General features: G+C 38.4%; 1 protein-coding gene across 5 annotated transcripts in view; it reads left to right on the top strand.

Annotated features, from left to right (window-relative positions):
• The first annotated feature begins 215 nt into the window (after positions 1-215).
• The window catches only part of LOC126299201 (protein N-terminal glutamine amidohydrolase), a 76,435-nt gene continuing 63,555 nt past the window's right edge, over positions 216-13,095 (top strand). For 3 of the 5 annotated variants that reach the window (XM_049990988.1, XM_049990987.1, XM_049990986.1), the window contains exon 1: positions 262-535. In XM_049990988.1, coding sequence (XP_049846945.1) covers positions 405-535 — 131 coding nt within the window. In that variant the 5' untranslated portion in view covers positions 262-404. Of the gene's footprint in view, positions 536-13,095 lie in introns of all 5 variants that reach the window. The other 2 variants (XM_049990984.1, XM_049990985.1) reach the window with 2 other exon arrangements.

The raw sequence follows: 13,095 nt of genomic DNA, 5'->3' as shown, positions 1-13,095 counted from the left end.
ACTGTTGATTACTTTTTCCTTTAGTTCGACGTAATGACAATTAAATTCAGCAGAGTGCCCATATCGAAAACTATTCCTATATCGGGGTCATGTGGCAAGGGATACAATGCATGTTGATGACAAAAATCCGTTCTGCGCGTCTGAATGTTCACACCCTTCTCTTGGTTCGCATCAGAGAAGTACCTACTCCGTAGGGTTAAGATCAACGCTTTAGAGAGTGTGTGTGCCATCTTTGAGACATATCGGTGTGAAATGCTTTGCAATGCACTGCTCAAAGTAGATGCAGACGCATAAATCGGACGCTTAGTAGAGACGCTAGAACGCGTTAGAATGATATGGTATACAAGTTAGCCTGATATTTCTCATGTAGCTTTTGTAGGAAACTTCAAGTACGGCGGACTATAATGGCAGAAAAGGTGTCCAATGCAGCCCGAGTCCAGAGACAGGATACCGGAGTGGTGACAAGTTCAACGAAAAAACCACTTCTCAATTTATTTCCGCAACGGTCCGACTGTAAATATACACCCAGCTACTGGTAAGTATTTAGTTATGTATCTGCAGCCTCCAATTCAGTCAATTTAATAAACTGATAATTTACTGAGAGTTAGGCACTTGTTGCATTCAGACGCTACTGCAGTGAGATCAATATAATGGAACATGCTGCAGTGTGTTGATGTGGGATGATATTAGTCTCTTAATATAATACAGAACCGTAATTTATAGGATATATAAACCTTACAATCTTTCAGTTGTGTATAAATATTTGTTTATATTAGAATCGTATGTAATATTAGCGCGGACATGACGGACAAGCACGGCGCTTCAATGAAACTCGGTAAGGTGCGTTAAGACGAAAAATTATGTGAACAAGTAATGGCAATTTATTTTTGCCGTGAAAGTTTTATTATGATATATAAGCAGCGTGCATGACTAATTAGGATACGTCCTTCAGTATTGTTCCATTTTTTAAGAACATGCTCAATACGTGTGGGAGTCTTTGGTGGCGGCACTGGGATTCCCCTTTTCCAGTTTATGTTGCAACTGTTTATAGTGTTTCTCTTGGCGGAAACATTCGCCTTCCATTTTCTAATATTTTTGGCGTCCGGGTATTTAGTGTAATAGTATAATGAATAATATTCATGCCGACCACGTCTGCATTGCAGTGTAGCTAGATTCAGCAGTTCCATAGGTTTAGGTGTTGTTTATAAGCGGCATGAGTCATGCTTCGGGAAGACTAAATTAATAAAATGACTGACAACAATTGTTCTTATCGGGTTACAGTAGGCGGATTTGATAGCCGATGGTGCCATCATCTTCGCACACCCACTTGGGTGTGGAGATTTCAATCTTTACAATATTTTGTTGATACGTAGTGATTGAACACACAATCTCGGAAGAAATAGTCATGGACAATAAGAAGCGAAGTGAGTGATATGCTCCATGCTTTGCATAATAACTCCGTCGTTGCGACAACAATTGAATGTATTATTTAACGGACGCATATGAAGAAAACGCTATTCTTGGTAAGTATGCTATAATGGTATATTGTTAATAGCAGGTTGCGAAAATTGGCGCGATTAGGAAACAAATAAACATTGAAATTGAACTCTTACTAATTTTACTTTGATGCAACATACTGAAAGGTAAACTAGCAGTGAACTTCAAATACGGTAGCACCGGCAGCGGTTATTTAATCTGATGATTACGTACCTAACTGTGGGCGAGGTTTTTTTTTTTAATATTTAGTATTGATAAAACGCAGCCCAGTTTTTGGACACTCCTTTGGGGACTTTTCTTTAATCTTATTTAACTTCATAACCGGAAGCAAAATTGAAGCGTTCACAAACGTTACAATGATAATTTTTATTCAGTTGCAGTAGAAATGTCGGAGATAACCAACAGCTGTTGGTGTTAAATAATCCAATTTACGAAGTGGAAAAAGTCCCAATTGCAAGCCTTGTTGCATTAAGCTTTCTAGAATTACTCATCTCTTTAAAATTTTACCTAGTTACCGTTGTAGGGGCACTGTAATTATGAAAGAATTGCATGTGGTAGAAATAAAAGCTTTGCAGTATTGGTGTATGACAACAGACATTGTTGAACAAGTCTTGATATTTTTTGTGGAATTTTGATATATTAGCACAGTTGGAATGTTTGAATCAAGAATGAATTTTCACTGTGTGGTGTTTTTTTAAACATTCTGGTAGATGAACACAGTGTGTCGAACTGGAATACAAATCCAGAACTTTGCATTTTGGAGGCAGTGCTAGTACAGAGTGAACCATTCAGGCGTGACTCGTGACACAAAAAAAGGTGCGTTGCTGACAGTACTTCTCACCCACCTTACTTTCCTAAGTCCACACAAGCTCTCCTGTATTCTTTAGCGGACCAGCACTCTCTGAAGATAGACTACTGGGGAGAAATCGCGTAGTCGCAATCTAGGGGATTGTACGCCGAATAAATTGGAAAGTAGGTTACGGGATAATGGCAGGTTGTGAATTGTGCCTCTATATTGTAGTGAGAATGAGCATTGCCTGCAAAATGAGAGATTCCGAGTTAGGGACCTGGTCCAGCACACAGCTTTAACTGTGGGAGTGTTGAATGTTTGAATGATTCTCAATTCAACTGATGCTGAAAAATAATGGGAAAGGTTCTTACGAGTCATTACTACATGTTGAAGATAAGGTATGGAGTTACAGTAGAAGTAGGCCATGACATTTATTTCATTCATTGTTCCACTGAATTGTGTAGAGAAATTATTTAAAAAAATGTTCAGTTACATTTAGGAAGTAACACATGCTTGAGATCTTGGGTTTAAAAAGTTATAAGGGTGAAACAGAAAAGTTTGTTAAAAAATAATGGGTTGTAATGCTGAAATGTGAAAGGTTTCCGTTTGAACAGTTTTGTGAGACTGCATATAGTGCAGATTGGCTGAAAAGAATGAACTCCTAATTGGAGAAAAAGCATGCCTCTGGTATGTACTATCTGGATTTTCACAAAAATATCATTAAAGGCTTTTCAGCATACATATTAGATTAGTTTTGAGAGAATGAAAGGGTCTTACTGATAGGAAAGATGGGGTGAGAGGGTAGTTCATAATCATGTCTTGTATTTAGTGACTGCTAACCCATAATAATCAGTATTTGTACAATGAAATTTGATATGAGCTAGATTATGTTGCTAATGAGGCTGGGTGTTTCTGTGGAATTGCATCAAGTGTGGCTTTATCGGACATTGAAAATGTGTGCCTGTGCTGAAACTTTCTGGCATTAAGTGTGTCTGACCAGGTCTCTTGATTCTTGTCTTTTGTAATCTGTGCCCTACCAACTGAGCTGGCCATTTTCACTTTGTATCTCGACTGAAATTTTCAGTCTTATCTATACTTTCCTCCTCCTTCCAAAGTTTCATTGTGCATTGTAATATGATTTAAAGCACTGTAGATGTTTAGCAGCCTTTTTGAGCTGTCAGTAAATAGTAATATTAGTGTGCAGAAGGTCTGAAGTACCAGGATGAAATCGTGCTGTTTGGATAGTTTGCATTGTACATCATCCAAACTCGGCACCCAACAGTGCAGTTATTTACCAGATTTTATCCGTTTTTGAAAAATTGGCACTCAGTGTTGAACTGTTCATTTTAGCAGTCCTTATTAAAACTGTAATCTAAAAAAAAATCCTTATTAATCTTGAGAAATCTGTTCATAGTATACTGGTATTTGTTCAGAACTCTATTTTCTATACCATAAAGTAAAGATCATATTTAAATTATAGTTCTCCACTGAGAAGATGTACCAAGCTATACAAATCAATGGAGAAATACAAATTTCAATAAGAAAGTACCATAAAAACTTGTCAGTAACAATAAAGGGAAGCTATACACTATATGCTGAGATGATTCATATAATGTGCTGTGGGGTGATCAATGTGATTGAAAATGAACACACTTGATACACTGCAGTCACAGTTTAGGCATTTTATTGCTCCAAGATGACAGGTTTTGACAATCTTATGCTGCCATCATCTGATGGTCTGGAACTTGCTATAAAATTGCCATGTTACATTACATGAAGTCAAAGTATAAAAGACACTCTCCACATATACGTGTCTTGATAAAAGTCCCGTTGATTAAGTAAACACAGTTGGTAACATGCACTTACATGTTAAAAAGCACACAGCTGATAACCTCATATCGTCTATGCAAGCTGGTGGTCACCACAGTTCTCATGAGCCTGCCACACAGCACCACGCTACTGTGTGTATTTTATCGACTGGACTTTCATCAAGACATGTATACATGAAGTGTGGCTTTTATACTTTAACTTCCTGTAAAGTAACATGGCAATTTAATAGCAAGTTCCAGATGATGGCAGCAAAAGTTCCAGATGATGGCAGCATAAGACAGTCAAAACTGGTCATTTTGGAGTAATGTAAGTGTCTAAACTGATTTTGGTGTATGGAGTGTGTGCATTTTCAGTGAACCATATAGTCACATACCATGAACTCCAGTAAAAAAAGAAAGGCATGAAGTACCTATCTACCATGAATGTGGGGGTTGTTGTTGTTGTCTTTGGTCCAGAGACTGGACTGATGCAGCTCTCCTTGCTACTATATCCTGTGCAAGCTTCTTCATCTCCAAGTAACTGCAGCAACCTACATCCTTCGTCAGAGTCCTTATAAAATTTTGATTGCCGCCATGAAAAAATAAATTTGCATAATTTGTTGTTTTGCAGGTACATGTCTGCATATCTGGCACAGAGAAATCCACATGTGAAAGTGCTGATGCATGCTGCTAGAGGAGCCAAAGTGAAATGACCCACCCATCCTCAGATAAAGTGGAGACAGGCTGTGCCATTATGTTTTGGCCTATCTAGCAGTGTGCTGGAGTACTGTGGTGTGATGTTGTGTGTGTGTACACACACATGTACCTGCAAACAAAAGATTATGTAGCCTGACTTTGTTTCATCAAGGAGATAATTAAAATTTCCTATTTTAGCCCTCATACTGAATGAAAGTTTATGTAGATATTCTAATGTAGTTCCAAAATATTTTAGCATGGCTGAAGGCCTCTGGATATTTATCTGTATGGAGTTACTTTTTATACTGTTTGATAATATCTCTTCTTGTTGTTCTGTTATTAAACTCAGGGGACTTGAAAGCAAAAATCCTGGTTGCCCAGTTGTTGCTAATTATGTTATCAAACTATTTGCATTTAATTACATAGGTACATATTGTTATGGCACCTAATATATTTTAGGCTTCTAATGATTGAATCACATCTTACTTGTGATGGTTTAGAATCCCAAGAAGTCAGATATGTGAAAAGATATTCTGTTTATCAGAAAAGCTAAGTGTAATTCATTAGGCACATGTACTGATCAATAAAAACACACACACACACACACACACACACACACACACACACACGGGCGCATATGCACAATATATACCATTTGATTTGGAATGTACTATAAGAATTTAAACTGGTTGAAACTTGTGGTGCATCATTGTTGCTAACATCACATTTGTTAAAGTGAAGAAAAACATTTTCGAAGTTGTTCTGTGTAATATGTAGTTCAGTGATGAATGTCGGGCAACTACAACATACTTCTCCTTAGTTGTTTAATCAAAATTCTGACATCATTCTTTAGTCAGATCTGACAGTTTCTTATGAAAGTGATGTCTCAGATGGTGACTTAATAAACTAAGTATGTGTGAACAAATCAGTTTTGAAAATAGTTTGAGTATCCCATTGAAACTTGCACCGTGATGAGTAACACAAATTGTACTAAAATGTTGAGTAGATTTCTAAAAATCATTCAATAGACACAATTATTGTGCTCTTAATGTTCATGTAAAACCTCAAAAACAGTCTTAAGGGTGAAATTGCTATTGTTAAACAAAATATTTTCATAGGAATATGTGTGCCAACAAGGTGCTTTCCAGGTGAGCTTTTTTGTGATGGGTGATTTTTCAGGGTCAGTGTCAGAGGTTTATTGTAAGCCCCCAGAAAAGCAGTTGGAATGTATTGAAACAGAGCTAAAATTTCGGGAAAACTATATGTACCTCAGTTAACAATTGGTATCAGTTACCTGCTTATTACCTTGTGTTCAATGTGGACTGAAAGTGCTGGCATTAACATTAAGTAAACACTATTCAGACAGTTATAAACTAATTTGATAAATTGTTGGAGATGGTAAAGAAGTATTCCTTAGGGATTTTTTTCTGTCTTTTTGTTTTTAAAGGTTGTTAGGTACAGTAAAAATTGAGGGAAATGTCCATATGTCAGGACTGAAGCTATATTTGCCTCACCTTCCATCCTTTCCTTCTCTTCTTCACTGTGTGCCAACTTTGGCATAAATCAGTGTGATGTAGATTGTGCTGTCAAAATAGATCTTTATTATGGCTGGTTTATTGCAATGGACTTCATACAAATTGTTGAAGACATGTAAGAAAGCTGCTACTTCATTCTCAACAGTTCAGAGGTGGCTAAATTCAGTGTAGCTATGCTTCCACTGAAGATGGTGCATGTGGAGGATATTAAGAAATTGCGCAATATATTACTGGACAGTCAAAAATGAGAGGTATATGAAATAGGTTATGCCATAGGCATATCAGAAGAGAGTACAGTACATTTGAATGAAGAGTTAATGAGAAGAAAATGTCAAAATTGGGTCTACATTTACTGATTGCTAATAAATATTAAAAAGAATGGGAAGTAAATGTTTCAACTGTTTCGGAAGTTATCAACTCATTGTGCCAATTTGTCACTGGATGAACCGTGGATCAAGCTGTTAAAGCCATAATGAAGCAGTGTATGGACCACTGCCAGAAAATAAGTTAGACATCTGAAGAAAGGAGGGATGGACGAAAGTACATTCATATATTATGTTTAAACAACAAAAAACACACTGTTTACCATAGAAATTGTAACATCAGGAAGGTTTTCCAGCTAGGAAATATTAGTTACTGTATATATACAGCATGGAAAAGGGCATACAATATTAAATTTTTAAATGATTTGGTGTTATTCAGGCTGCAGAGTTCAGTACACTGAGCTGCTACCTCTTCAAACTACATGCTTGCACATAGTCAAACTAAGCTTGACATTAATGGTAGGGCATAGTGTTATCTACCCACATATGGCAAGGGGTGGGAACATATAAAGTGCCCAGGAATATTGTCAAACATGATTGGTTTGGTGGTCCAGATGTTTGCTGTGAGGAGGCATAATGTTTCGTGGGCATAGCGAGTCCCAAATCTTTGAACACAGTACACTCAGGAGACATTATAGTGACTCTGTACTACTTCCCCATATTTGTCTTTCAAGGGATGCATTTGGTCCTCACTTCATTTTTATGGACCACAATATGCAAATCTATCAAACTGTGCATGTGAAGCAGCTCCTGGAATAAGTGAATACTCAACAAAAAGACCGGCCTACTTGTTCCCGGCTTAATTCCCATCTAGCACATTTGTTAGGGAGATACATTGCAGCACCTCACATGCACCGGTGACAGTTCATTACTTCCCATTTGCACTGGTGGAGGACCAGAATGCTGTTTCACAAGATCCCCTCACCTAACCCGTGGCCAGTATGGGAGCAAATTACAGAGCATGCATTGCTCTCTGGTGATCCAACAACTTGTTAAAAACCATGGCCCCACCATTTGTAACGTCGGGGATACAATTATGAATTGCAGCTGTTTCAGCATACTTAAAAGTATGCGAACATTTTGGGTTAAGCTTTACTGTGACTTTGAAATTAAATGAAACAAGTGTACTGTTACAGTCACTGATTATTTATCTCCACAATGTCTTTCAAAGGTCTAAACCTCCATCAGGTCGATTTACATTTGTTACTATGACGCTGTGTGTGGGGGAAAGGGGGGGGGGGGGGTAAAATTTTATGGAGGAACTTATGCCACTGTATAGTAGAGAAACAGAACACTATTTCTAAAGCATCATTTTTGTTTTCTTTTGACAAAAACTAAACGTACATTTATCGGTAAAAATAAAATAAGTAAAATAAGAGTACCTCCAGTGGTCAAAGGTTCCGTTATGTCATAACCCATGACATGTATATGGTCACATTTCGTAAACAAATATGGTATCTGGAAACTGCTAGTTGCAAGGATCATATAGAAGAAGAGAAACATTGTCACAAAGTACAAATAATATACATTGTAACAACATTAGTACAGAATAAGTTTTAACTGATTTTAGAGACCTTTGTTTTGAGGTGTTGAATACATGCATTGGAATAAATATTTCATGTGGTATTTTGGATAGGGGCTAAGAAATGAAAGAGGAAGCCGCCTGGTAGCATTTTGCACAAAGCACAACTAAATCATAGCTTACACTTGGTATAAGAATCATGAAAGAAGGTTGTATACTTGGAAGAACCCTGGAGATACTAAAAGGTATGAGATAGATTATATAATGGTAAGACACAGATTTAGGAACCAGGTTTTAAATTGTAAGACATTTCCAGGGGTAGATGTAGACTCTGACCACAATCTATTGGTTATGACCTGTAGATTAAAACTGAAGAAACTGCAAAAAGGTGGGAATTTAAGGAGATGGGACCTGGATAAACTGAAAGAACCAGAGGTTGTACAGAGTTTCAGGGAGAGCATAAGGGAACAATTGACAGGAATGGTGGAAAGAAATAAAGTAGAAGAAGAATGGGTAGCTTTGAGGGATGAAGTAGTGAAGGCAGCAGAGCAACAAGTAGGTAAAAAGACGAGGGCTAGTAGAAATCCTTGCGTAACAGAAGAAATATTGCATTTCATTGATGAAGGGAGAAAATATAAAATAGCAGTAAATGAAGCAGGCAAAAAGGAATACAAACGTCTCAAAAATGAGATGGACATGAAATGCAAAATGGCTAAGCAGGGATGGCTAGAGCACAAATGTAAGGATGTAGAGGCTTATCTCACTAGGGGTAAGATAGATACTGCCTACAGGAAAATTAAAGAGACCTTTGGAGAAAAGAGAACCACTTGTATGAACATCAAGAGCTCAGGTGGAATCCCAGTTCTAAGCAAAGAAGGGAAAGCAGAAAGGTGGAAGGAGTATATAGAGGGTCTATACAAGGGTGATGTACTTGAGGACAATATTATGGAAATGGAAGAGGATGTAGATGAAGATGAAATGGGAGATACAATACTGCGTGAAGAATTTGACAAAGCACTGAAAGATCTGAGTCGAAACAAGGCCCCTGGAGTAGACAACATTCCATTGGAACTACTGACGGCCTTGGAAGAGCCAGTTCTGACAAAACTCTACCATCTGGTGAGCAAGATGTATGAAACAGGCAAAATACCCTCAGACTTCAAGAAGAATATAATAATTGCAATCCCAAAGAAAGCAGGTGTTGACAGATGTGAAAATTACCGAACCATCAGTTTAATAAGGCATAGTTGCAAAATACTAACACAAATTCTCTACAGACGAATGGAAAACCAGTAGAAGCCAACCTCAGGGAACATCAGTTTGGATTCCGTAGAAATAATGGAACACGTGAGGCAATACTGACCTTATGACGTATCTTAGAAAATAGATTAAGGAAAGGCAAAACTACGTTTCTAGCATTTTTAGACTTGGAGAAAGCTTTTGACAATGTTGACTGGAATAATCTCTTTCAAATTCTAAAGGTGGCAGGGGTAAAATACAGGGAGCGAAAGGCTATTTACTATTTGTACAGAAACCAGACTGCAGTTATAAGAGTTGCGGGGCATGGAAGGGAAGCAGTGGTTGGGAAGGGAGTGAGACAGGGTTGTTGCCTCTCCCCAATGTTATTCAATCTGTATATTGAGCAAGCAGTAAAGGTAACAAAACAGAATTTCAGAGTAGGTATTAAAGTCCATGGAGAAGAAATAAAAACTTTGAGGTTCGCCGATGACATTGTAATTCTGTCAGAGACAGCAAAGGACTTGGAAGAGCAGTTGAATGGAATGGACAGTGTCTTGAGAGGAGTGTATATGATGAACATCAACAAAAGCAAAACGAGGATAATGGAATGTAGTCGAATTAAGTCGGGTGATGCTGAGGGAATTAGATTAGGAAATGAGACACTTAAAGTAGTAAAGGTGGTTTGCTATTTGGGGAGCAAAATAACTGATGATGGTCGAAGTAGAGAGGAAATAAAATGTATACTGCCAATGGCAAGGAAAGCATTTCTGAAGAAGAGAAATTTGTTAACATCGAGTGTTGATTTAAGTGTGAGGAATTCATTTCTGAAAGTATTTGTATGGAGTGTAGCCATGTATGGGAGTGAAACATGGACGATAAATAGTTTGGACAAGAAGAGAATAGAAGCTTTCGAAATGTGGTGCTACAGAAGAATGCTGAAAATTAGATGGGTAGATCACATAACTAATGAGGAAGTATTGAATAGGATTGGGGAGAAGAGAAGTTTGTGGCACAACTTGACCAGAAGAAGGGATTGGTTGGTAGGACATGTTCTGAGGCATCAAGGGATCACCAATTTAGTATTGGAGGGCAGCGTGGAGGGTAAAAATCGTAGAGGGAGACCAAGAGATGAATACAATAAGCAGATTCAGATGGGTGTAGGTTGCAGTAGGTACTGGGAGATGAAGGTGCTTGCACAGGATAGATTAGCGTGGAGAGCTGCATCAAACCAGTCTCAGGACTGAAGACCACAACAACAACAACATTTGTCAAGTTAATATAGCTTAAACTTAATATTCATTTAAATAATCAGGTTACATGTTGCAAGCTTTAATTACAATAATTACGTTGTCTCACAAGCTGCAACATTGTCTTGAATAAAACTGTGACCCATATACACAATAAGTTTCCTTTAATTTATGTATATGGTCACAACTTTTTTTTAACAGATTACCGGCTTCGGTCTATAATGACCATCATCAGATCTGTTTTAAAAAAACATTATTTCTTTGTTTCTATAAAACATCCGATGATGGTCATTATAGATTGAAACCGGTGACCATAGACATAAACTAAAGGAAACTTATTAATTATGTTGTCTACAGTGGTAAAATTTTACATAACATCTACATCCATACTCCGCAAGCTACCTGACGGTGTGTGGTGGAGGATACCTTGAGTACCTCTACCGGTCCTCCCTTCTATTCCAGTCTCGTATGTTTGTGGAAAGAAAGATTGTCGGTATGCCTTTCTCTCTCTCTCTCTCTCTCTCTCTCTCTCTCTCTCTCTCTCTCTCTCTCTCTCTCTCTAACATCTATGATTTTATCCTTGTGGTCTGTTCGCGAGATATACGTATTAGGGAGCAATAGACTGCTTGACTCCTCGGTGAAGGTATGTTCTCGAAAATTCGACAAAAGCCCGGACCGAGCTACTGAGCATCTTTCCTGCAGAGTCTTCCACTGGAGTTTATCTATCATATCTGCAACGCTTTCGCGATTACTAAATGATCTTGTAACGAAGCGTGCTGCTCTCCGTTGGATCTTCTCTATCTCTTCTATCAACCCCACCTGGTACAGATCCCACACTGGTAAGCAATATTCAAGCAGTGGGCGAACAAGTGTACTGTAACCTACTTCCTTTGTTTTCAGATTGCATTTCCTTATGATTCTTCCAATGAATCATACTCTGGCATCTGCTTTACCAATGATCAACTTAATATGATCATTCCATTTTAAATCACTCCTAATGCTTACTCCCAGATAATTCATGAAATTAACTGTGTCCAGTTGCTGATCTGTTATATTGTAGCTAAATGATAAAGGATCTTTCTTTCTATGTATTCACAGCACATTACACTTGTCTACATTGAGATTCAATTGCCATTCCGTGCACCATGCGTCAATTCGCTGCAGATCCTCCTGCATTTCGGTTCAATTTTCCATTGTTACAACCTCTCGATACACCACAGCATCATCTGCAAAAAGCCTCAGTGAACTTCCGATGTCATCCACCAGGTCATTTATGTATATTGTGAATAGCAACGGTCCTATGACACTCCCCTGCGGCACACCTGAAATCACTCTTACTTCGGAAGACTTCTCTCCATTGAGAATGACATGCTGCGTTCTGTTATCTAGGAACTCTTCCATACAATCACACAATTGGTCTGATAGCCCATATGCTCTTACTTTGTTCATTAAACGACTGTGGGGAACTGTATCGAACGCCTTGCGGAAGTCAAGAAACACGGCATCTACCTGTGAACCTGTGTCTATGGCCCTCTGAGTCTCGTGGACAAATAGCGCGAGCTGGGTTTCACACGACCGTCTTTTTCGAAACCCATGCTGATTCCTACAGAGTACATTTGTAGTCTCCAGAAAAGTCATTATACTCGAACATAATACGTGTTCCAAAATTCTACAACTGATAAACGTTAGAGATATAGGTCTATAGTTCTGCACATCTGTTCGACGTCCCTTATTGAAAACAGGGATGACCTGTGCCCTTTTCCAATCCTTTGGAACGCTACACTCTTTTAGAGACCTACGGTACACCGATGCAAGAAGGGGGGCAAGTTCCTTCGCGCACTCTGTGTAAAATAGAACTGATATCCCATCGCGTGCAGCGGCCTTTCCTCTTTTGAGCGATTTTAATTGTTTTTCTATCCCTCTGTCATCTATTTCGATAATTCCATTTTGTCATCTGTGCGACAATCTAGAGAAGGAACTACAGTGCAGTCTTCCTCTGTGAAACAGCTTTGGAAAAAGACATTTAGCATTTCGACCTTTAGTCTGTCATCCTCTGTTTCAGTACAATTTTGGTCACAGAGAGTGTGGAAATTTTGTTTTGATCCACCTACCGCTTTGACATAAGACCAAAATTTCTTAGGATTTTCTTCCAAATCAGTATATAGAATTTTACTTTCGAATTCATTGAACGCCTCTCGCATAGCCCTCCTCACACTACATTTCGCTTCGCGTAATTTTTGTTTGTCTGCAAGGCTTTGGCTATGTTTATGTTTTCTGTGAAGTTCCCTTTGCTTCCGCAGCAGTTTTCTGACTCGGTTGCTGTACCAGGGTGGCTCTTTTCCATCTCTTACGATCTTGCTGGGCACATACTCATCTAATGCATATTGTACGATGGTTTTGAACTATGTCCACTGCTCAACACTATCTGTACTTGAGGC

Source organism: Schistocerca gregaria, chromosome X (assembly GCF_023897955.1).
Source record: "Schistocerca gregaria isolate iqSchGreg1 chromosome X, iqSchGreg1.2, whole genome shotgun sequence".
Taxonomy (NCBI): Eukaryota; Metazoa; Arthropoda; class Insecta; order Orthoptera; family Acrididae; genus Schistocerca; species Schistocerca gregaria.
The sequence above is the reverse complement of the archived record's forward strand: the minus strand, read 5'-3'. Positions and strand labels throughout refer to the sequence as shown.